Genomic DNA, 22,521 nt, shown 5'->3' with positions numbered 1-22,521 from the left:
GTTTAAATTACAATATTATGTTCTCAGTGCCACAGTTGAAGGTGGCCTTGTAACAGATTATGAAGGTTGTGGGTTCAAAGCTCACTGAAGATTTGAACACAAAAGCTAGGCTGTTTCTCAGCACAGTACTAATGCTCCATCAGAAGTATTCAAATGTCAAATTGAAGATTCAGGTGGAGATTGATCAGAGTGCAGTAGAAAGATAAAATACGTTAATTTGAATAAAACCTGGATACTTAATAATTTGCATCACTTGTTAAACAAATATCAGAGCAGGCATGAATGCTGATATGAAAGTTCTGGTGATGGGGCAATCTCCCAATGAGTCGATGAATATTATTTACCTGGATTTTCAGAAGGCCTATGACAGGGTGCTGCACAGGAGCTGCTAAACAAGACATGGGCACATGGAATTAGAGGAAATGTATTAGGATGGATAGAAGTTTGGCAAACTGGCAAAAGGCAATGAGAGTAAAAGGGGCCTTTTTCCGGCTGCCTGATGGTGACTTGAGATGTTTCCTAGGAGTCAGTGTTGGGTCTGCGACATTTCATGTTATGTGTTAATGATTTGTATGACAGAATTGATACAAAGTTAGGTCAAGGGGCAAGGATTGTCGAAGATGCAGTGAACCTGCAGATGGACAGATTGGGAGAGTGGCAGATGAAATACAATGTGTATAGTCGCGAAATTTGGTAGAAGGAGTAAAAACGTAGTCTGTTTTCTAAATGGGGAGAAAATTTGGAAAGTGGTGGTCCAAAGGGATTCCCTAAATGTTAACTTGCAGGTTGAGCTAGTTGTAAGGAAGGCAAATACAGAGTTAGAATTTGAAAGGACTAGAATGTAAAACCAAGGGGGTAATGCTGAGGTTTTATTAGGGATGGTTGAAATCACATTTGGAGTATTGTGAAGTAAAACACCAAAGTCTGCAGGCTCTGTGGTTGATGTAAAAACACAATGCTGGAGAAACTCAGCAGGTCAAACAGTGGACTTTATATAACCAACCTTTTGGACTTGAGCCGTTCATCAAGGTATGACAAAATTTGGGCAGGCACCTGAACAAAATGGTGGGGGGATAGGGCAAGGAGAGGAGCATGATCCCACAGGCAGGAAATAATGGGTGGATAAGGGAGGGAAGGCACACCAGCAAAAGGGAAAGGGGATGGCTCCATAAATGGAGAGGGAAGGGAGTGGAGAGCTATAGGAAAGGAGATGGAGGGATGGAGAAGAGAGATGGACCAAGTTATTTTGAGATTGGGTGGAAGTTGACAGCAAAGTGGATAAAGTTGACAAGTTCATCACAGATGCATGAGGCAGCACTGATGTAGTCCTCAATATAGCAGAGGAAGAGTTGAGGAGTCTTGCCAGTTGTAGGCTTGCAGCATGGATTTTTCCACAAAGCTGACAAACCGGCAGACCTAGGTGGGATCCATGTGGGTACACATGGTTACTCCTTTGATTTGGAGAAAGTGGGAATGAGAGAAAAGGGTTATTAAGAGTGAGAACAAGAAGGCAGGTGGAGGAGGGTAATGGTGGAGAGTGACTGTTAAGATATCTTGTCAAAAAAGAAACAAATGGCTTTGAGTCCTCTGTATGGGGATGGAGGTGTAAAGGGATTGGACGTCCATAGTAAAAATGATGCGGTCAAGTTCAGGGATGTGAAAATAATTGAAGAGAAGGAGGGCATGTGAGATATTGCAAATGTAGATGGAGAGGGATTGGAACAGGGGAGACAAAATGGAGTCAAGGTAAGACGATACTAGTTCAGTAGAGTAGAGTCATGTGGAAACACTGGGTCTACCTGGATAATTGGGTTTGTGTAACTTGGATAAGAGGTAGAACCAAACAATGGGGGATGGGATAGAATGAGGTTGGAGGCAGTGGGAGAGAGGTGACCAGAGGGGATAAGGTTAGAGATAGTATTGGAGATGGTGGCTTGATGTTCTGTAGTGAGGTCCTGTGGAAGAGGAGGTGACTGAAAGCTGTGGCCTGGCCTCAGCAAGGTAGAGATCAGTGTGCCAAACCACACTGGCACCACCCTTGTCTGTGGGTTTGATACTGAGGTTGGGATTGTTGTGGAGAGAGTGGAGACCAGTGCGTTCAGATGAGGTAAGATTAGAATAAGAGAGGGGAGTGGTGAAGTTCAGGTGGTTGATGTCTCAGCAGCAATTGGAAATAAAAAGATACAGAACAGGTAGCTGGCCAACACGAGGTGTCCAAAAGGAGGAAGAAAGCTAAAGCTTAAAGCAAGAGGAGAGGTCTTGGCTGGTGGGGGGTGGGGGGGTGGGGTGTGGAGAGTCACAGTCAGGGAAGTAGGCTTCTTGGAGACTGAAGCGACAGAAGAAGTATTTGGCTTTGTGGAACTCATTTAGGTGTGGGTGGAGGGGGATGAAGGTATTGTCTCTACTGAGGACAGAGCATTCCATCTTAGAGAGGGGAAGATCAGAGAGATAGTAAAGACTAGGCAGGGTTCAGAGAGGGAGTGGGTGTGGTAGAGGGTGTTGGGGGGTGGTGCTCAGTCATGTTTGTAAGGGACTAAATACGTAGCCCTGGGGTTCCCCTGTCTTGATGGCTAATGTGGGTAAGGTGATGTTGTCGATCTGCACTGATATGGATCTGTAGATGAGGAAATAGAGGATCCAATTATAGAGAGATGGAGAGAGTTCTGGTCCTGTGGTTTGGTCATGAATCTTGTTGGTATGAAGGTGTTGAACACTGAGTTGTAGTCAGTGAACAACATCCTGACATAGATGTTCCTGTGGTCTAGGTAATCTTAACACAGATGGAGGGCCATCGAGATGGTATCTGCCTTTGATCCAGTATGATGATTGGTGAATTAGGTCCAGATCCTTCTGAGATGATCCACTTGTTGATTTTAGACAATCTTAAAGTACATTTAGAAACCGACCCAGTATCTTTTTTGATATGCTAATAAACTAAATGTAGGACTTTAGACCTGTAAATTATAATGCATTATACTTCTTTTACTCCCCCAAAAGAGTAAAAACATACTTAATTCTCCTCCAAATGAATAAATAATCATATGTTGAATGAATGTTAGGTCCAATCAGGTGTAAAAACTATTGGCAAATAAATTACTTTTGCAATTTAAATGTACTGTATATGCCAGTGCATAGGATGATCTGAAAATTAAAAATGTCAGGGTCATCTTGTACACTGTCTAAAATCCACACCTTGACAGCGAAGTCTCAATACCGCTGCCACCTTCCCCCTCCGCATCCAATTCTGATCCCACCAGCTCTGACTCAAGTGTTCCAGTCAGGTCCTTGGTGCACCTTCCTCGCACTGACAACCTGGTTCACCTTCATGCAAATAGCAACATTGAAAAGAATTAATCCGACAAGGGGCACTGCTAGTTCAGTGGAGCAAACCTTCATATGTCCAACCAAATCTCAGTGTTCCCTCATGGGGTCCATTTGGCCAGTCCGACTGCCTTACAAATTTTAAATGGTGGTTTATTTTAAAATAAGCTATATAATTAAAAGCTTTATTGAATAATTTGATATTAAAATATTGTGACAAGATCACTCCTTTGGTCAGTGGGTTAGGCACTTCCTTATCTAACAAGGGGCAGAGAGAATCTTCCATTAAACTTTAGTTTACTTATCAGACCTTGTCAAGATTTGGCCACTGTTACAAGTCAGCAGTTAGCTTGGAGTTTCAGGAAAGAGCTGATCCTAAGTGGGATCCAAAATTGATGAATCACTCTAAGGGAGCATGACATTTTTGTTTCTGTTTGAAATACCAAAACCCGATGGATTCAAGAATGCTAAAGGTGGAGGCAAATATTTGGTTAAGCTGAACAGTAACTTTACAAACATTCTTGGTGTAAAATGAGAATTATTTGTAAATGATATGGTTTTAAAGTTATGCATGTTAAGTATAAGGAGAAGTAGTAAAATTGTCTAAAAACTATATTCCATGTTCTATGAATTTCAAGAATTACTAATTTTGTACCAACTTTTGCTTTCAATATTTGCATTGATCATTTTTGTCCTGTTTCCACACTACTCCACAAAAGTGAGCCTATTGTATTCATGCTTTAAATTAACTTAACCTTAATTTTGTATGGTTTCAAATTAACTTACAGCTGTTACTTTCCATGAATGTACTTTGGTCATGAACTGTTGATTGTGAATTAGATGTTTTAGCTCCAAGATTCAACCTTTTAAACAGGAATCTTCCATGTCTAACAGTTTCAATATTATGGATTACTATTCCGTTATGAAGGCTGGCCTCTATGCATCTCTGAAAAAATAGTGGTACAGCTTTCTTCACTTGACTGGAAAACTCTACAACCTGGTGATTTCTACCTTCAAGTTGTTCCCCGCTTGAAAAGGACGCCACGTATCATATTAAAATGTCTTTCAACAAATGGGTACAACATTGAGGAAATATTAATTCCAGAAGTCTCTTATACATCTATCTTCACTATGGACTGGTTGGACAATATTAACAAGGGGCGAATGGGAACAGCTTTGCAAAATTGCTTGTTATGTACTGACAGCACTGTGTTTCGAGTACCTTGGGAAAAGGTGGTAAATCCAGAATTTATTGATAAACCAAAAATGATAGGAACCACATCATCAGGAAACTGGATTGGACATCAAGACGTCCTTGCCAGCAATCCCAACAATATACACATAAGCAATTACAGTGGAGTAGTAGAAAACTCTTCTGAAACAAATCAAGACCTATTTACAAAAGAGAATGAACTAAAGACCCAGCAAATTAATCCGACAAGGGTTTTACATCATCCCTTAAGTAATGTGGCAAATTATTTTGCTAATTCAGCAGAAACTTCAAGAGAATTTGAAGGAGAATATGTAGAAATCAATCAAATTTCTCTTCATATAAGTGATTTGTCATCACACACAAACAGTTCACGTTCAAAATTTGAAAATGCATCAAGAATGAATGGAACATCAGATGTGACCCCTTCAGAACCCTTGAGTATCAGCACTTGTAACAAGGAACCAGTTAGTTTAAATTACATGGAGTCATCTTCAAATGTAACTTTGCCAAATCTATATAATTTTCTTCTTGATGACAATATGGCACTTGAGCATCAGTCACATGCAGACAGTATGGAAAAGAGATTGCCAGTTCATAATAAAACTTATAATATTGGTCAAAACAAAGAATCACAAAAATTAGAGCCGTCTTCACCAATGGAAGCTGATCTTCACCGACACGAAAAGCCACAGGAGTTTAGATTTTGCTGTGGAGGTATGGAAAATAAATTAAACAGTAGATCTTTAGAACCATTGTTCTGTAACCAGACATGTCCTAAAGGTTTGCATTATGGACAAGTTCATGATTCTTCTGAAGATTTATTTGCTAAACCATGCAATCAAAATAAAATTAATATGAAAATATGCAAAGCTATTTGTGGAGAGAATAAAGTGCATAAAAAAATAAAAACTATCCCTGAAGCAGATGCAATGGAAAATATCCACTGTAATTACCCACAAGTTGAAGAAGAGGTTGGCCTGTCAACACTATTTATTGATTCAGATGAACTTTTAAATCCATTGATTGATTGTAATGTAGCTAACACTGGAGAACTTTTAAATTTTGGTATTATTACACCATCTATGTACAAGCAATCCTCAGCTAAAAGCTTACAGCAGAAAAAGACACTGACCCAGCAAACTGACAATTCTGAGCATGTAGAGTTTAATAATCAAAATATTGCACAAAAAGTACAATTTACTAAAATTACAACTCAGTCAACAGAATATATCAATTTATTTGCTGGTTCACAATTAGGTGGCCACAGAATCACCTCTGAAGGTAATAGCGACTCTAATTTATTTGAAGACATTACACTTGTTGAAAATACAGATTCTTCAAAAGATAACAGAAAACAAAATCCGATGAAAGCTGATAAAGATGTTGAATCTACGATTCCCCAGCAGGTTGATGGTAAAGACATTAGATTAATAAATGAAGGACAAATGTATACTTTTGCTAACCAGGAGCAGTCATATTTATCAGAGCACTTTGAATGTACAGAAACACGTGGATCTGATTGTATGACACTTTTAGAGAATGATTGTGTACGTCAGACTGAAGAAAATATAGAATTGAACACGTGTTCTATTAAAAAAGAAAGATCAAGTCAGCAGTTTCAAGTTGATACATTTCATCCGACTTCTGAATATGTGGAACATGGAAATGTAAATTACTTGCAAAATGAATTCTGCAAACAAAAACACATTGACACTGAAAATTTGAATTTGACAGAAAGTTGTAATATAATGTTACTTAAAGAAGAACAACCACAAGAGAGTAGAAGTCTCTCAATACAAGCTGTGGAAATTGAGACCACAGTACAGAATACTTCAGAATTTAAGCATGAAAAGGAAGGTGAATGTAAGCAATGCTCTACTGTTGAAGAATATTGGTCAAACATGGTAACAATTGAGTCAAACGTTGCTCATTCACATGTGGTGGGAATCGAAGAACACAAATTGACTTCCATAAATGAAGACAAAAATAAAAAATTGCCCTTTGCTGAAAAAACCCCCAGGAAAGATTCAATCAAACACTGTTCTCCACCAGAAAAGGAGGATGACAAAGAACAAAGAGACTGTCCAATTGTGAATAAACTGGAAGGTAGGATTTCTCTGATATTATGTCTTCTAGGTATTTTTTATTGTTTTTCCCAGAACAAGTGATCACAGAATGAGCGAATATAGTTCAAAAACAATATCCCATTTTAGTTTTGGTTAAGTGGGTGAAGAATTAGAAACGCATCTGCTACAGAACCAAGAATAGAATGATTTAATGTTATAGCAAAAGGAAGTTTGCAAAGAAACTGCATTAGATAAAAGTATGCAAAAAGGAGATGCTTGGAAAGGCTTTGATCAAAAAAAAGATAATCAGCTGGTGTTGGAAACGTTTTCAAAAGTTCTTAATCTGAAACAAATGTCTTTGATTCTTTGAGAGCAAAATGCTGTTTAATTTATATTGATGGTCTAGAATATTTTATTTAATATTCCATATATGCTAAAACTATTATAATACTACAGATAGCAAAAAAGGAACAAATTGATTGCATCCATGATGGTTTTTACCCCACCCCAAAAAATATCCTCCCTCCCACCCAACCACCCCCTCAAAGAAAAAAAATAAAACTCTATAGGTATATATAAAAAAAAAATAGAAATCTTTAAATTGCAGAGAGAGAGATCGTCCAATACAACTTATCTCTTTGGCTTGGCTTCGCGGACGAAGATTTAAGGAGGGGGTAAAAGTCCACGTCAGCTGCAGGCTCGTTTGTGGCTGACAAGTCCGATGCGGGACAGGCAGACACGGTTGCAGCGGCTGCAGGGGAAAATTGCTTGGTTGGGGTTGGGTGTTGGGTTTTTCCTCCTTTGCCTTTTGTCAGTGAGGTGGGCTCTGCGGTCTTCTTCAAAGTAGGTTGCTGCCCGCCAAACTGTGAGGCGCCAAGATGCACGGTTTGAGGCGATATCAGCCCACTGGCGGTGGTCAATGTGGCAGGCAACAAGAGATTTCTTTAGGCAGTCCTTGTACCTTTTCTTTGGTGCACCTCTGTCACGGTGGCCAGTGGAGAGCTCGCCATATAACACGATCTTGGGAAGGCGATGGTCCTCCATTCTGGAGACGTGACCCATCCAGCGCAGCTGGATCTTCAGCAGCGTGGACTCGATGCTGTCGACCTCTGCCATCTCGAGTACTTCGACGTTAAGGATGAAAGCGCTCCAATGGATGTTGAGGATGGAGCGGAGACAACGCTGGTGGAAGCGTTCTAGGAGCCGTAGGTGATGCCGGTAGAGGACCCATGATTCGGAGCCGAACAGGAGTGTGGGTATGACAATGGCTCTGTATACGCTTATCTTTGTGAGGTTTTTCAGTTGGTTGTTTTTCCAGACTCTTTTGTGTAGTCTTCCAAAGGCGCTATTTGCCTTGGCGAGTCTGTTGTCTATCTCATTGTCGTTCCTTGCATCTGATGAAATGGTGCAGCCAAGATAGGTAAACTGGTTGACCGTTTTGAGTTTTGTGTGCCCGATGGAGATGTGGGGGGGCTGGTAGTCATGGTGGGGAGCTGGCTGATGGAGGACCTCAGTTTTCTTCAGGCTGACTTCCAGGCCAAACATTTTGGCAGTTTCCGCAAAGCAGGACGTCAAGCGCTGAAGAGCTGGCTCTGAATGGGCAACTAAAGCGGCATCGTCTGCAAAGAGTAGTTCTATCCTAACTTAAACATACAAACATACAAAGGAGAATCTCACAGGGTTAGAGGGGGATAGGAAGGAAATATCATTACAAATTCACTCCAATTATTTGAGTGTACAGCCACCAATTTTGTAAAACCATTTATTTATTAAAAACAAGTATTTATTTCCTAAATTATAAGTAATATTCTTATAAAGGAATACATCTTTGTATTTCAGCATGCCACTCTGGCATAGTTAAAGATATATCTGATATCCCAGTAATTGCAATACATTTTCTTGCTACCGTTAATGCTAATATAACAAATTTCAATTGATCAATTTAGGACGTATCTTCAATATTTCCTAATTAAAAATAAATTGGGATAGTGGAAAAGCAATTTTGGTACCTTGTTCCAGAAAGTTACATAAAACTGCCCAAAAAGGTATCACATTGGGACAAGACCACATTGAATGTACAAAAGATCCTATAATTTCACCACACCTAAAACATTGGTCTGATTTCAATCTATTCAACTTCTGAGGTGTAAGATATAATTGATGTAAAATAGTTGTATTGAACAAATCTATTGAACATTGATAGTATTAGCCATACAATCCCAATGTAAATTTTCCCACATTTATTGATCTATTATAATATTCAAATCTGTTTCCCATCTCTGATAGATCTACGTAATCCTAGTTTAAGAGTTTCTGTTTGTAACAGTGACTATATCAAAGGAGTAATTTTTTTTAACAATCCCACTCCTAATAAGAAGTTCCACCTCAGTACAACTAGACAGAAAAATGGTTGGTCCTTGCTTATCCCTCAAATATGCTCTTAACTGAAAATAGCAAAAAAGAGTATTATGTGGTATAACATTTATTTCTCAATTGCTCAAATGACATTGTAATGAGCCCAAAGGACCCCAAAACCCAGCAGCATAGGCATGTACCAAGACCAGTAGTTATTTAAAGAAAATTTGTTTTTAATTATCTTTAAACATGAAAAGAGAATCAAACTTTAACTTATCTCTATTAACTAACCCAACTTAACCCCCTTCTAATTCTAAGCGCACGTGTATGCGATGTATGTGTAAATATAAGAAAAAGTTATTTGGTTCACAGTTCAATCTCACTTCTCATTCTTCCAAGTTCTCTGGTTGCAGGCAATTCTTTAGTGTGCACAGAATTTAACATGTCTAAAGTTCACCAGGCTTTGGTGCTCGAAAGGTAAATGTTTACCACTCAGGAAGGTTCTCATAGGGTTTACAGAGAGAGATTTGTTGTTCCAGGATTTCCACAACTGAGGTACCACCATTAGTCACCTCAATGTCTTGCTGATGAAACCTGCCATCAGGATTCTCCAGATGATTACCTCTTTCTTTCAGGTTACGACAGAGTTCCTTTCTGTTCCACTTATTCCAAGAGAAACATCAGACAAATAGTACTTCCAGACATCTGCCACTCTGGAGTTTGTTTCAGTTCCAACAAGCTTCTCCTAGCTTGTTTCAGCTGTCTGTCTGACTCTCTCCCCAACTGCCAGAAAGCCCATGTGACTCTCTCACTTGCAAAATCCCTGACCTCTTCCAGCAAACAGTAGGAGTTAGTCTTCTTTGTCAAGCTATTGTCTTTAAGTAAACAAAAACCCAGGAGTGACCTCTCTATGGACTCTGTCAAAACCAAAGAGCTTTTAACAACCAGAACATCTCCTGCTTGTTGCTTTAATAACGTAATTTCAATTAGCACCTACTTGTGAAATGTGCACAGCATTCTCCATGGTTTCTGCAAATTCACTGAATATGAATTCTTCAATATTTCAAATAAGATCTGTGTTAAAGTGTGTGTATATATGTAACCTACTCTAATTTTACCAAATTATCTCCCAAATACATCTACAAATATTCTATCACAACATTAATTGACCTCTTTCATAACAGTCTTCAACATTAATTATCCCTTTACAGTACCATATATTCAAGAACTGATTATCTCTTGAAAAAGCTAAAAGAGGGTTAATCAATTACACTTTGTGATTATAGACTCACCACCAGTATGATTTATTTTATTGCTTCAATAATGGTGTCTCTTTATCAGCAACCAGCAATTTCGATTTCCTCTTGTATATAAATTCTAATGTTTTTTTCTCTCCTATTTTATTCAGTTCTATATTGGTTTTTATTTAAAAAAAAAGAAGCAAGAAATTTAATCTGCGCTGCTTGATAATAATTTCTAAAATTAGGAAGCTGTAAACCTTCCATTTTGCATTACCACATTAGTTTCTCTATAGAAACCCTTGCCATTTACCTTTCCAAAGAAATTTCCTTACTTTTTATTTAATTCTTTTTTTTTTCAAACTTTATTTAAAGATTAAAAAAACCCATAACATACAATCCAATAATCAAAAATTGATTTTACAAGATAAATCCCAAACCCACCCTCCTACCCCTTCAGCCAACTCTCTTAAGGGGAGCCAAAAATATAAATGATATATACAATAAAAAAATTATAAATGTTGAAAACAATTCAAAGTATATCTAAATGCATATATTTCAAATACAGAGACCATTTTTTTAACAAAAAGAGAATAATTATGTAAATTATAAGTAATTTTTTCCATAACAATACAAGCTTTCAATTCATTATACCAATGTAGTATATTAATCTCTGTATTATCTCTCCAAGTATTCACAACACATTTACGTGCTACTGATAACACCAAATGTAGAAAAGCAATTTAAATTTTATCCAAACCTAATCCCCTCAATGAAATCAAATTACCCAACAAAATTATTGTTGGATCTAATGGTAATATAAAGTTATACAATTTTTCCAAATCTACTTTAATTCCTTGCCAAAATGGTTGAACTTTGAAGAAGTCCAGACAGCATATAGAAAAGTTCCAATACATGAATCACATCTGAAACATAAATCTGAATTGCTAAACCCATATTTTTTCAGTTTCTCTGGAGTCAAATATAATTGATGTAAAAAATTATAAACATTTGTCAATTTGATTACTTTTCTAACACCTTAAATAAAAAATCCCACTCAACCCTATCAAAAGCCTTTTCTGCATCTAGTGCAACCACCATAGGATGATTAGGCTGCTTTTGGTATGCATTGACCAAAGTAATTAATCGAAGAATATTATCAGATGCATTTCTATTCTTAATAAAACCTGTTTGATCAGTATGTATCAATACTGAATGTTTAATGGGTTGGGAGGGGGAGGGAAGGGAGGGGGGAAAAGGGGAGAAAATGACTGTATATTCAATAGCAAGTCTATTAGCTAGTACCTTGGCTATAATTTTATAATCTACATTTAATAAAGAAATAGATCTATATGAAGACACTTTTAATAGATCTCTATCTTTTTTGGAATAACAGTTATTAAAGCACTTGAACAAGATTCAGGCAACTTCTATTCTTCAGTAACTTGTTTTAACACATCTCCAAATACACTAGATTTGATACATCATATGATACATCATAAAAAATTTTATAAAATTCCACAAGAAATCCATCATCCCCTGGGGACTTTCCATTTGGCATTTCCTGTATAGCTTCCTTAATTTCAAAATCTGTAAACGGAGATTCCAATTCCTGGATATCTTTCTCATCTAATACCGGTAACCTCAATTTAGATAAATAAGATTCAATAGAACCATTATCCCGCTTCCCCTCAGAAGTATATAATTTTTGATAAAATGAATAAAACTGGTCATTAAGTTCCTGAGGCATATAGGTAATTATTGAATTATTTTTAATGGCATTAATAGTCTGAGATGGCTGTTCAGCTTCCATATCCTTCTGAAAGTCTTTCTCTAACTCAGCAATCTGATTTTCCAACATTAAACTTTCTGCCATATATTGTTTCTTAACTTGCATAGAATAACTAATAACCTGTCCTATACTACAAAATGACTATCCACAGAATTAATACTCTTAGTCAAAAATAAAGAGATATGCTTTTTAACAAAAGTAACAAACTCTGGTTTTTTCAATTACATTGCATTAAACCTCCATCTATATGATGAATATACTACTTCTGAACTAGCACAAGAAAAAAATAATAATGTATAGTCAGATAGAACTCTACTTTTATATTCAGCTTGCAATACTCTACCATGTAGGTGTGCTGATACCAAAAAACAATCAATCCTAGAAAACGAATAATGTCGTGATGAATAAAAAGAAAAATCTTTCTCTGTAGGATTAACCTTTCTCCAAATATCTACCAGATTTAAATCCTTCATCAACACTCTGATCTGTATTGCTGTCTTTGATTTCCTTATACTCTTCGGGTTTCTATCCAATAAAGGTTCCAAAACACAATTAAAAGCTCCCCCAACTAAAATATTTTCATCAGCTTGAGTTAACAATAAAAAAGCTTCTGAAATAAACCGCTTATCATCTACATTAGGTGCATAAAGATTAAGCAAAGTCCAGGATTCAGCAAAGATTTTACAATTCACCCGTAAAACTCTACCTACAATTCCCTCTGAAGATTCCAATTCAAATAATAAATTTTTATGAATCAAAATCGCCACCCCTCTTACCTTAGAATTAAAAGAAGAAAAAAACACATGTCCAACCCAATCTCTTTTCAATTTCAAATGTTCCTTGTCAAATGTTCAAATGTTTTTCTTGTAAAAAGACAATATCAATTTTCTTTTTTTTAATATAAGCCAATACCCTCTTTCGCTTAATTGGATTATTTAATCCCTGAACATTATAAATTGCAAAATTCAAAGTAGACAATTTTACTAACTACTAATATATTTACACTCTATAAAATAATATTCCCCTTTATAATTCTTCAAAAACACTAAAAAGAACACAAGACCCACCCCTCAATAAACAAAAAAAAATTATTTTTTTTAAAAAAACCAAAAAGAAAACACCCAAAAGGTAGTAACACCCTAAAAATCTGGATGTGGAAAACCCACTAGTGGTAGATGACAGTCAAAGCTTTCAGTGTCATCCACCCCCACCTCCCAGCCAGATACATATTCATTATGTAATTAAAAACAATCAAATAAAGTAAATATATTCAACCCAATGATTCCAAGCCCAATGATTGTTCTGGATCTTCAATGTCAAGAAGACTTCATGTCAACTCTTCTTTCCATTCTTACCATTCTTTCCATTCCCAATCCCATTTCCATTTCCGTTTACCCTCCTCTTAGTAGACAATGATAAAGACAGCCCATTTCTTCACAATTCTGGCAATTAATTAGCAAACATCAAGGCATCGTGATCATTCTCAAATGAAGCACAAAAAAGATTTATTATGTATAATGTCAACCTGGAAATCAGAAGAGAAGCTGAGAGTACAGCAATGGTACATAGAAATGAATAAATGTATTCCATTGGAAAAAATAACATATAATTTAAAAAATAAAGTCACATTATTCGAACAAATTTGGGAATCATACGTGGAACACAACAGAGAGGGCCTACCGCGGACCTCCACCCCCTAAAATGATAGAATGAGAAGAAGACGAAATGAACTGACCCAGTGTGTAAAAGTAGATGACACAAATTTTTTGTTTATTTTCATTGTGTGATGACATTGTTTATTGTATTGTATATGTTGAATGTTTAATGGGTTGGGAGGGGGAGGGAGGGAGGGGGGAAAAGGGGAGAAAATGACTGTATATTCAAGAGGGAAATGTTTGTGTGTATTTTGGTTAATATGGTTCATAGTGTGAAAAATAAAAAAATTGAGATTGGAAGTTTCCATAAAAAACCTTCAAAACTGCAGGATAACGAAAAGCAAACTTATAGCCCTTTCACCCTAAAACATCTTTAACCGAATTAAATTGCCGTCGTCTTCTAATAACCTCTTGACTCAAATTGGCATAAAAAAACACTCTATAGTTTTGAATCATCAACAGGGATTGACTCTGCTGTACTTTCTGTACCGCCATTTGTAAAATAATTTCTCTATCTTGATACTTCAAACAACGAATCAAGACTGCCCTCGGTGTTTGGCCAGGAAGTGTATTTTTCCTCAACGCTCTATGGGCCCGATCCAGTTCCAGGCCTTCAGGAAAAAACTCTTTACCCAATACCTCGGGGGGATCCAATGTTTAAAAATTTTTATTGGGTAAGAACCTTCAAAGTCCTCTGGAAGACCAACTATTTTCACATTATTTCTCCAGCTTTGATTCTCCAATGAATCAATCTTCTTCAATAAATCCCTTCTTTGAATCCCCCAATCTACAAAAGAACCTTTCCACTTTTTCCATTTTTTCTTTATTGCATTCCACTTGATTTTGACATTCAGAAAAAGCTGTTTCAATTTAAAAAAAATTATCTTGTACAATATCAACAGATTTTATACACCTGTAATATCTCTCTTAACTACAGTCATTTCTTGTTTCATAGTTGACATTTCTTCACACAAAGTATTCATTTTTATTTTCACATCCATAAATCCTTTATTTGAGTTGACATTTGTTTTGACATATTATCCACTTGAAAAGCAATCCCTTCCAAAACAATGAATACAGATTTCATAGCCACTTTTTGAGGACTACCTTCTATAAGTACAGGCTCCTCCTCCTGGGCAAATTCCAATAAGGTAAGTTCCTCTTCACCTTCAGTCACCATAGGTCTTCTGACTCCCTCACAGCTCGAACTTTTTTCAAAAGGACCGGGGATGCTCCGTGCATGCCCGGCAGAACCATCGGACAAGCGCTTTCCCGGGCCACCCAGCATTGTTGCGGGCCCCCTTGTCAGTTGGGCTGCCCGTGCGCACGGCTTCACGTGCACGCAGGTCGGCTATGACTGAACTCACCGAAGTGCCAGTGCCATCTTGTGACTGCAGGATCGGCGCCAAAATCAAACTTGAAAGGGCAGGAATCCTCTGGGGTTTGGAGAATCCCAACAACGACTCCGTGGATTCAGCTGTGCAGGTAGGCCTCAGGTCGTCTATACTTTCATATGGTAATTTCTTCTGAAGTTGAAATTTAGATTTCTTCATATTAGTAGCCATGATGAATCACTGTTATTCAAAAAGCTATAAATACTATTTTAAACCAGTTTTATACTTTTTAAAGTCAGATATTTAATCATCCAACTGGGGAAAGGTGGAACACACGTCTTTCTTCTATGCCCCTTGTTTATTTAATTCTTGAAAAAAAATTTGAGGTATTAATATTGGTACCATCTGAAAAAGATATTGTAGACTGATAAAAAGATAGATAATTCAATTTATATAAATTCTTCAAATTACTATCCATATGTATTCCTAAATATTTATTACCTTCTTTTAATCATTTAAACTGCATATCTCTCTGACATTGAATATAATTAACTACTATCTATGGCATAATTTCACTTTTATTCCTTTTTAGTCATTTAAACTGCATATCTCTCTGACATTGAATATAATTAACTACTATCTATGGCATAATTTCACTTTTATTCCAATTAATTTTATAACCTGAAACTTTTCTATATTCTTCCAATTGGGAATACAGTCTTCGTAAAGATGACTCCGGGTCAATCAAATATATTAAAACATCATCTGCAAATAAACTAATTTTATGTTCCTCCTGGCGTACCCTAAAGCCCTTAATTTTTAAATCAGACCAAATTATCTGGTTAAGAGGTTCTTTAGCTAAAATAAATAAGGCTAGTGACAAAGGACAACCTTGTCTACTTGATCTAGTTAATTTAAATGGCATAGACACATGTCTATTTATTACTACTTTAGCTTTAGTGCTATTATATAATGTTCAAATCCAATTTATAAAATTTGATCCAAATCCAAGATTTTCTAAAACCTTAAATAAAAAATGCCACTTTAATCTATCAAACACCTTTTCTGCATCTAAAGTCACTGCAACATTCAAATCTCCCTTTTTTTGGACTAGATTCATTATACTAAGCAGTTTAGTTACATTTTCTGAAGATTGTCTTTTTTTTAACAAATCCTGTCTGATCCATATTAATTAATTTACTTAACAAGTTACTCATTCTATTTGCCAAATTTTTTGCTACTATTTTCTAATACACACATTTATAGGATTTTTTTTATTATGGTCTATGGTGTTGGGATGTGTCAGATTATACAAGAAGACCTAGATTCCCTTTTTATTAAATATTTGTGCAATACAATTTCTTTTCTTGACAACTTCTCCTTCTCCTGATCCAGGGTGTAGTCATGGATACACAAATATACACCAGCTATGCCTGATTTTTTTTTATTGGATATATGAAACAGTCCTCATTCCACTCCTATTCTGGACTTCCAATCTACTTCCTCTGCTGCATCAACAACTGCATTGGTGTACTTAACTTCACTGCCAATTTCCCCTTCCATCCTTAAATGTACCTGGGGTGTTTCTGATGCTTCTTTCCCCTTCCTAGACCTCTCTGTCCCCAGAATGGAAGTTAGCCACATACAACTGTAACAAACCCACTGACTCTTATAACTACATGGATTATACCTCTTCTCACTGTTTCTTGTAAAGAAGAAATCCCTTTCTCCCAATACTCTGCCTCTTCTGCCTTCTTTCTTCGAATGGATGCTTTCCCTTGTACTGTCATTGATAAAGCATGTACCCATATTGCAAACATTTCTGTTACTTCTTATCTCACTCCAGTTCCTCCAGGAAGAACAAATGTAAATCCCTTTGGTCTGCACCCTGCTGGCCTCCACTTCCAACAAATTATCCTCCAATGCTTAAAAGCAATCAACCACAACTTTCCCTCTCCATTCATATTGCTTTTTGCCCAGATGAATCTCTCCAGTACTTCCTAGTCTGCTCTTCCCTCCCTACCCATTTTCCTACCCCTTAAGAACTTCCCACTGTCATCACAGAAGATTCTTCCTGCCTCCATCACATCTGCTCCCAGGATGAGGTCTTCTATTACGAACATCCAAAATGTCCTCTTTCTGAAAAGAAATGTGGTTTTTCCTCTACCTCTATGAACTCAACTCTTACCCACATCTCCTGTACTTCCCATATATCTGCCCTGGCATGCTCTCTGGAATGCAACAAAGACAGGATTCCCCTTGTTTTCACCTACCACCCCACCAGCCTCCTTATCCAATATATTATCCTCCACAATTTCCACCATCTGCAACATGATCCCACCACCAGACACATCTTCCCCTCCTATCCCCTTTCCACTTAATGCAGGGACTGCTTCCTCCAATTAACCACCCCCTTGGTATCTGCTGTGACTGCAAGAAATGCTATATTTGCACTCACACCTCCTCCCTCACTACCATTTGGAGCCCCATATAGTGCTTCTAAGAGAAGCAACACTTGCTTGTGAATCTGCAGGGGTCATCTCTCTCTCTCTCTCTCTCTCTCTCTCTCTCTCTCTCTCTCTCTCTCTCTCTCTCTCTCTCCTCTCTCACTATTTTTCAGTCAGTCTGTTGTAAAACCACAATGCTGGAGAAAGGAAGTCAAGCAACATCCTTATATTGGAAAGATAAAAATAAATAACCAATGTTTCGGGCTTGAGCCCTTCCTCTCTTTAGAACTATAGAACACTACAGCATAGAAACAGGCCCCTTCTGCCTTTCTAGTCTGTGCCTTTTACAGGAGCTAACCTAGGTTTATTTTAAAATATGTTAATAAAATTAATAGTTTTACTGGGTAACCTGGCATTAAAATATTGTAACAGAATCACCCCACTGGTAAGTGCCAGACTTGGGGTTGTCAAACAAAGGAAATAGCTCAAAACCTGTGTTTTAGGTGGAAAATCTGGGGGTCAACCAATATATAGTCATCCTATATGCTGGCATATACGGTATTTTCTTTGAAAGGCTTCGTGTAATAGACACACATTTCTCAAGGAATTAATCCAATTTTAATTTTTCTTGTTTTCTAGGAATTGACTCAATAGTAAATGAGACATTGGACACAGTAAATAGAAGTGTAGGAGAAGATCATCTCAGCCTAACAGATGAACAACCAAAAATCTCATTAATTGCACAGTGCATTATGAACAAGGAAGAACTGCTGCCAGTTGAACAACAAGAGACCTCATCCCCTCCACATCTAAAATCTAATCTACCAATACTGTCTCATGAAATCAACTTTAATGTTCTGATGTCTGGTGTGGCATACCTGAGTGGTAGGTACTTAATAATATTTGTAAACTGATTAGAAGCAGAGTCTTAAACCAAATTTATGCACTTGGTATATGAATATAAGTATATTTTGTGTATCAGTATATTGATAACATATGTCCATTGTTCAAAGTTCTGTCTGGAGTTTTATTTTCTGCTTGTCACTAATACCTCAGCTATTTTACTTTCACTTTTACCATTGAGATTCTTATTGACTTTGTTATATTGATTAACTTTTGGAAAGCAATAGCAATGTAGTTGATTTTCATGCTATTTGGCTTTCCAAAGAATGCACTCAGCTGACTCCGCTGCCTATTGCCCTTGTGGTTTTCTCCTTTAGATGTCTTGCTCTTCATAGATGCTGCTTGCTTACCCAAGCAAATAGGTTTCCTTCAGCAAACAAAGAATTAATTACTGGACGAATTCAGCAGGCTCAATAACATCCATGGATTGAAATGGTCGGTCTGCATTTTGAGTCAGGTCCTTACATTAAAGGCTATGATAAAAAGTTTAAATTTTATATATATATATATATATATATATATATATATAAATGGGGAAATAAGCTAGGGTGGGCCCATAGGGAGATAGGATATGGGACTTCAGTTTGTTCTTTGTCTTAGTAGGAAGACCAAATTTAAGAATATCGGATCACACTTAACCATTAATTTAAGTATCTCCATTGCACTGAAATATGTATGATGATTGTGTAATGCACTGTAATTCTTTGGAGCAAAATAAATTGGGATGATTATCAGGCCCTTTGTTTCCTGGTTAAGAAATTTTAAATAATTTTTATTTTATTTCAGGCACCCGAGATAAGTCTGGGCGTGCAGTGGTGGTAGTAACCACAAGGAACACAATCTGGCTGAACCCACATTGCAATGTCCCTGAACTTGTGCGTCTCCTTACCTACTTGTACAGTATTCCCAGGTATTCAAACTTTTTTTGCATTTCTCTGCAATAGTTGAATTTAGGGTGATGATTTGTACAATCTCTTTGTTATGTCGTTGTACTGCACAGTGACTGAAAAATATGAAGGGAAGGGATGGAGGCTCATTTGGAGATACAGCAGAAAAATGTATAAACAGTAAAAGATGCAATAATATTGTGGAACATTGATTCCATCTAACAAGGACATTTTGGCTATCCACTAATTTTGACAAATTTTGATTGGACCTACAGATATTGCATTTTAGCCAATATGCTGTGATTAATTGCTTGCTCTCTAGTAAAGCTTTGTTTTTTTGAAAGAAGATTATCATTAAATTAATGACATTGCTTTTCTACTTGAAGTTTTCTGAGAAATTAATTGTATATCTATTTTTATTCATTAATTTTATACTTATTTGGTCTGTCTCAAAATTGTGAACATTATAAAAATAACAGAAACTTTGTCAAAATGTAATCTTTTAATATAGTAAAACAGTTATATTATTTTATTTACCATTTTTGTTGCACTTTGCAGGCAAGACATCCAGAAGGCAGGATTAACGATTCTGGTGGATGCACGTCGTTGTTCTCCTGTGCCAGCATTATTTAAAGCTTTCAATGTTCTGCAGGTGATGGATTTTAAACCAGGAATTTGTTCATTGAAGACTTGGTGAAAGAGTTGAATATATTAAAAGTATACAATTTCAAAATCCAAGACTAATTTTCTTTGTTCTCGTTTATAAGTCATAGATTGAAAATTTTCTCACAAGAATATCCCAAGCAATTTATAAATAATATGAATTGATCATGGTATTTAATTATTCCAAATTTGTGGCACTTTGATTTGTAATATTACTCAATGCTACAGCACAAATAATTTTGCATTGTTCAAGCTTTGTATTGAGATGTGCATGATCCAAAAGACTATTGTTTGCATTCATAATGCCTAATAAAGAATTTTAAGTTCTTGCCTTTTGTGAATCATGCACAAGAACTCCCCGTCCTTCTGTACAACTACTTGCTGCAATCTCAACATTTAAATAATAACCCAATCTTCTATTTTTCCTTCCAAAGTTAATGATCTCTCATTTAGCAATATTCTACCCCATCTGCCCACTCACTTAACCTATCTATGTCTCTCTGCAAGCCCTCTGTATTCTCTGCATAATTTACTTTTCCATTCAATTTAGTGTCATCAGCAAACTTAGATATGCTACATTGTTCCCTTCTTCCAAATCAGTGAAGCATACTGTGAACGGTGCAGGCCCTTGCTGTACTCTTCTTGCTAACCAAAGAAGCACCCATTTATTTCAACTCTCTGCCTTCTATCGGTTAACCAATCCTCCATCTATGCTAATATGCTATGCCCAAACCCCTGCATCTTTAATTTATGGATGTCTTTTATGCAGCACCTTATCAAATGCATCCATCTGTTCCCCTCTATGCACTGCACTTGTTATATCCTCAAAGAACTCCGGTCATTTTGGCAAACAGGACTGGCCCTTCCTCAATCAGCATTTGCTAGATGGAACAAATTATCTTGTTATTTCTTCCTTGGTGATAGCTTCAAACATTTTACCCGACTACATGCATTAAGATAACCGTCTTACAAGTGTAGCATTCCACCAGGACTAGTTGACTCGTCTCTCTTTAGACCCATGGGTTTGATCAACACTGTCTTTAGTGAGACCGGTTGCATCTAGGTCTACATCTCCCATGACATCTCTCTTTGGCACATTAGACATGTCTTCCACTGTCAAGACTGACACAAAATAGTAATTTTGTAACAAAAATTTATATTTTAACTTTCTGATGGTTTGGTAGTAAGTAAACTTAATATCGTATTAATGAGTCAGCTAAGCAATGAAGCTCCAAGGTGCTATTCATGCTTTGTACTGTGTCTTGTGAGAGAAAATGTGAGTTCATGCAAGGCCATTTTAAATAATTGCTGCTGAAAGCCATTTTATGTTGTCAGAAATTTGAATATTTGTTTGTCATTGGGCGGACAAATAGTTTTGCTGCATCTCAGAACCTCCTCAATGTCCAACATTCTTAACATCAATGAAATCTATATTTTGAAAGGTGGAAACTTGCCTGCTCTTCAATAATACGAAGAATGCAGAAAATCTATTGAAACAAAAGCACATTTTCCAAAGATAATTAGTTGAGAATTGAGGTTAATTTACCTTTCCGTTGCAGTATAAATGTCAGTGTTGCAGGTAAATCAGAACTCACTTACTCGACTCCTGCGCGTATTCTCTTTAAAACACTGACCCTCGCGCACACGTCATGATGTTATGTTGTCTCATGCCGGTTCGCTAAACTTCTGGGAGTTGTAGTCTATCTATAGCACCATTGCATCCCCCCCTTCCCAGCAGAACCGGCACTATCGCCTGGTAGTTTTTTGGGAAGTTGACCCCTCCGCCGGACTGTTGGCTGTTGAATAGGGGCAAGTTTAAGCCTGTCAATTGTGAATGACAGAGGCTGCCTGGCAATGTCCAAGATGCAGGTTGACCTCGTTTGTCTTATCACGCTGAATGTTCCTTCATACGGCGCCTGCACACGTCACCCATGTTTTCCTCTACATACGAACACATATTCAGTCCTTCAGTTCGTATGGTACAAAAGAAGCATATTTGCCATGTGATGATGGTAGTACAGGGGATAATTTGCCTACTGTATCCTTTAGTCTGCTCAGCAGCTCTTTGGGATCTTCATCTTTACTGGATCTGTGTGGAACAAATTCCTTTGTTGTGCCATATACAAGTTCCACAGATGAAATGTGAAGATCCTTTTTTGGAAGTTATCCTAATGCCGAGCAACACCCATGGTAATTTATCTGCCCAGTTGGGACCGTCCAAATGGGCCGATAAGGCTGATTTAAGGTGACGATGGATCGTTCAACAATCCAGTTGGACAGTGGGTGACAGGCGCTTGTATGATGAAGCTGAAGAACAAAGATGTAAATTGAGGTCTTCTATCAGAAGTGATGTGTGCTGGTAGGCCAAAGTGAGGCACCCAGGAATTAAGGAAGGCTCGTGCACAAGAGTCCATAGAAACATCCACCAGGGGGACTGCCTCGGGCCATCTCATAAATCTATTGATCACTGTGAAGAGATAGCATTAGACTTATGAAACTGGAATTGATCTCACATGGACATGGTCTAACCGGTGAGTTACCGGTGAGAAGGGCTGTAGTGGTGCTTTCGTATGCCGATGGATTTTGACTTTTTGACATGCTCCACAAGATCTAGCCATTTGCGTGGCATCTTTCTTCAGAGAGTGCC

At 37.2% G+C, this 22,521-nt stretch overlaps 1 protein-coding gene across 6 annotated transcripts in view; it reads left to right on the top strand.

Moving 5' to 3' along the window:
• The window catches only part of plekhg4 (pleckstrin homology domain containing, family G (with RhoGef domain) member 4), a 193,918-nt gene that overhangs the window by 59,131 nt on the left and 112,266 nt on the right, over positions 1–22,521 (top strand). For all 6 annotated transcript variants that reach the window (XM_069901416.1, XM_069901414.1, XM_069901413.1 and 3 more), the window contains 4 exons: positions 4,216–6,640; positions 18,061–18,306; positions 19,111–19,234; positions 19,770–19,863. In XM_069901416.1, coding sequence (XP_069757517.1) covers positions 4,216–6,640; positions 18,061–18,306; positions 19,111–19,234; positions 19,770–19,863 — 2,889 coding nt within the window. The remainder of the gene's footprint in view (positions 1–4,215; positions 6,641–18,060; positions 18,307–19,110; positions 19,235–19,769; positions 19,864–22,521) is intronic.

Source organism: Narcine bancroftii, chromosome 10 (assembly GCF_036971445.1).
Source record: "Narcine bancroftii isolate sNarBan1 chromosome 10, sNarBan1.hap1, whole genome shotgun sequence".
Lineage (NCBI taxonomy): Eukaryota > Metazoa > Chordata > Chondrichthyes > Torpediniformes > Narcinidae > Narcine > Narcine bancroftii.
This window is presented reverse-complemented; position numbering and strand designations above follow the sequence as displayed.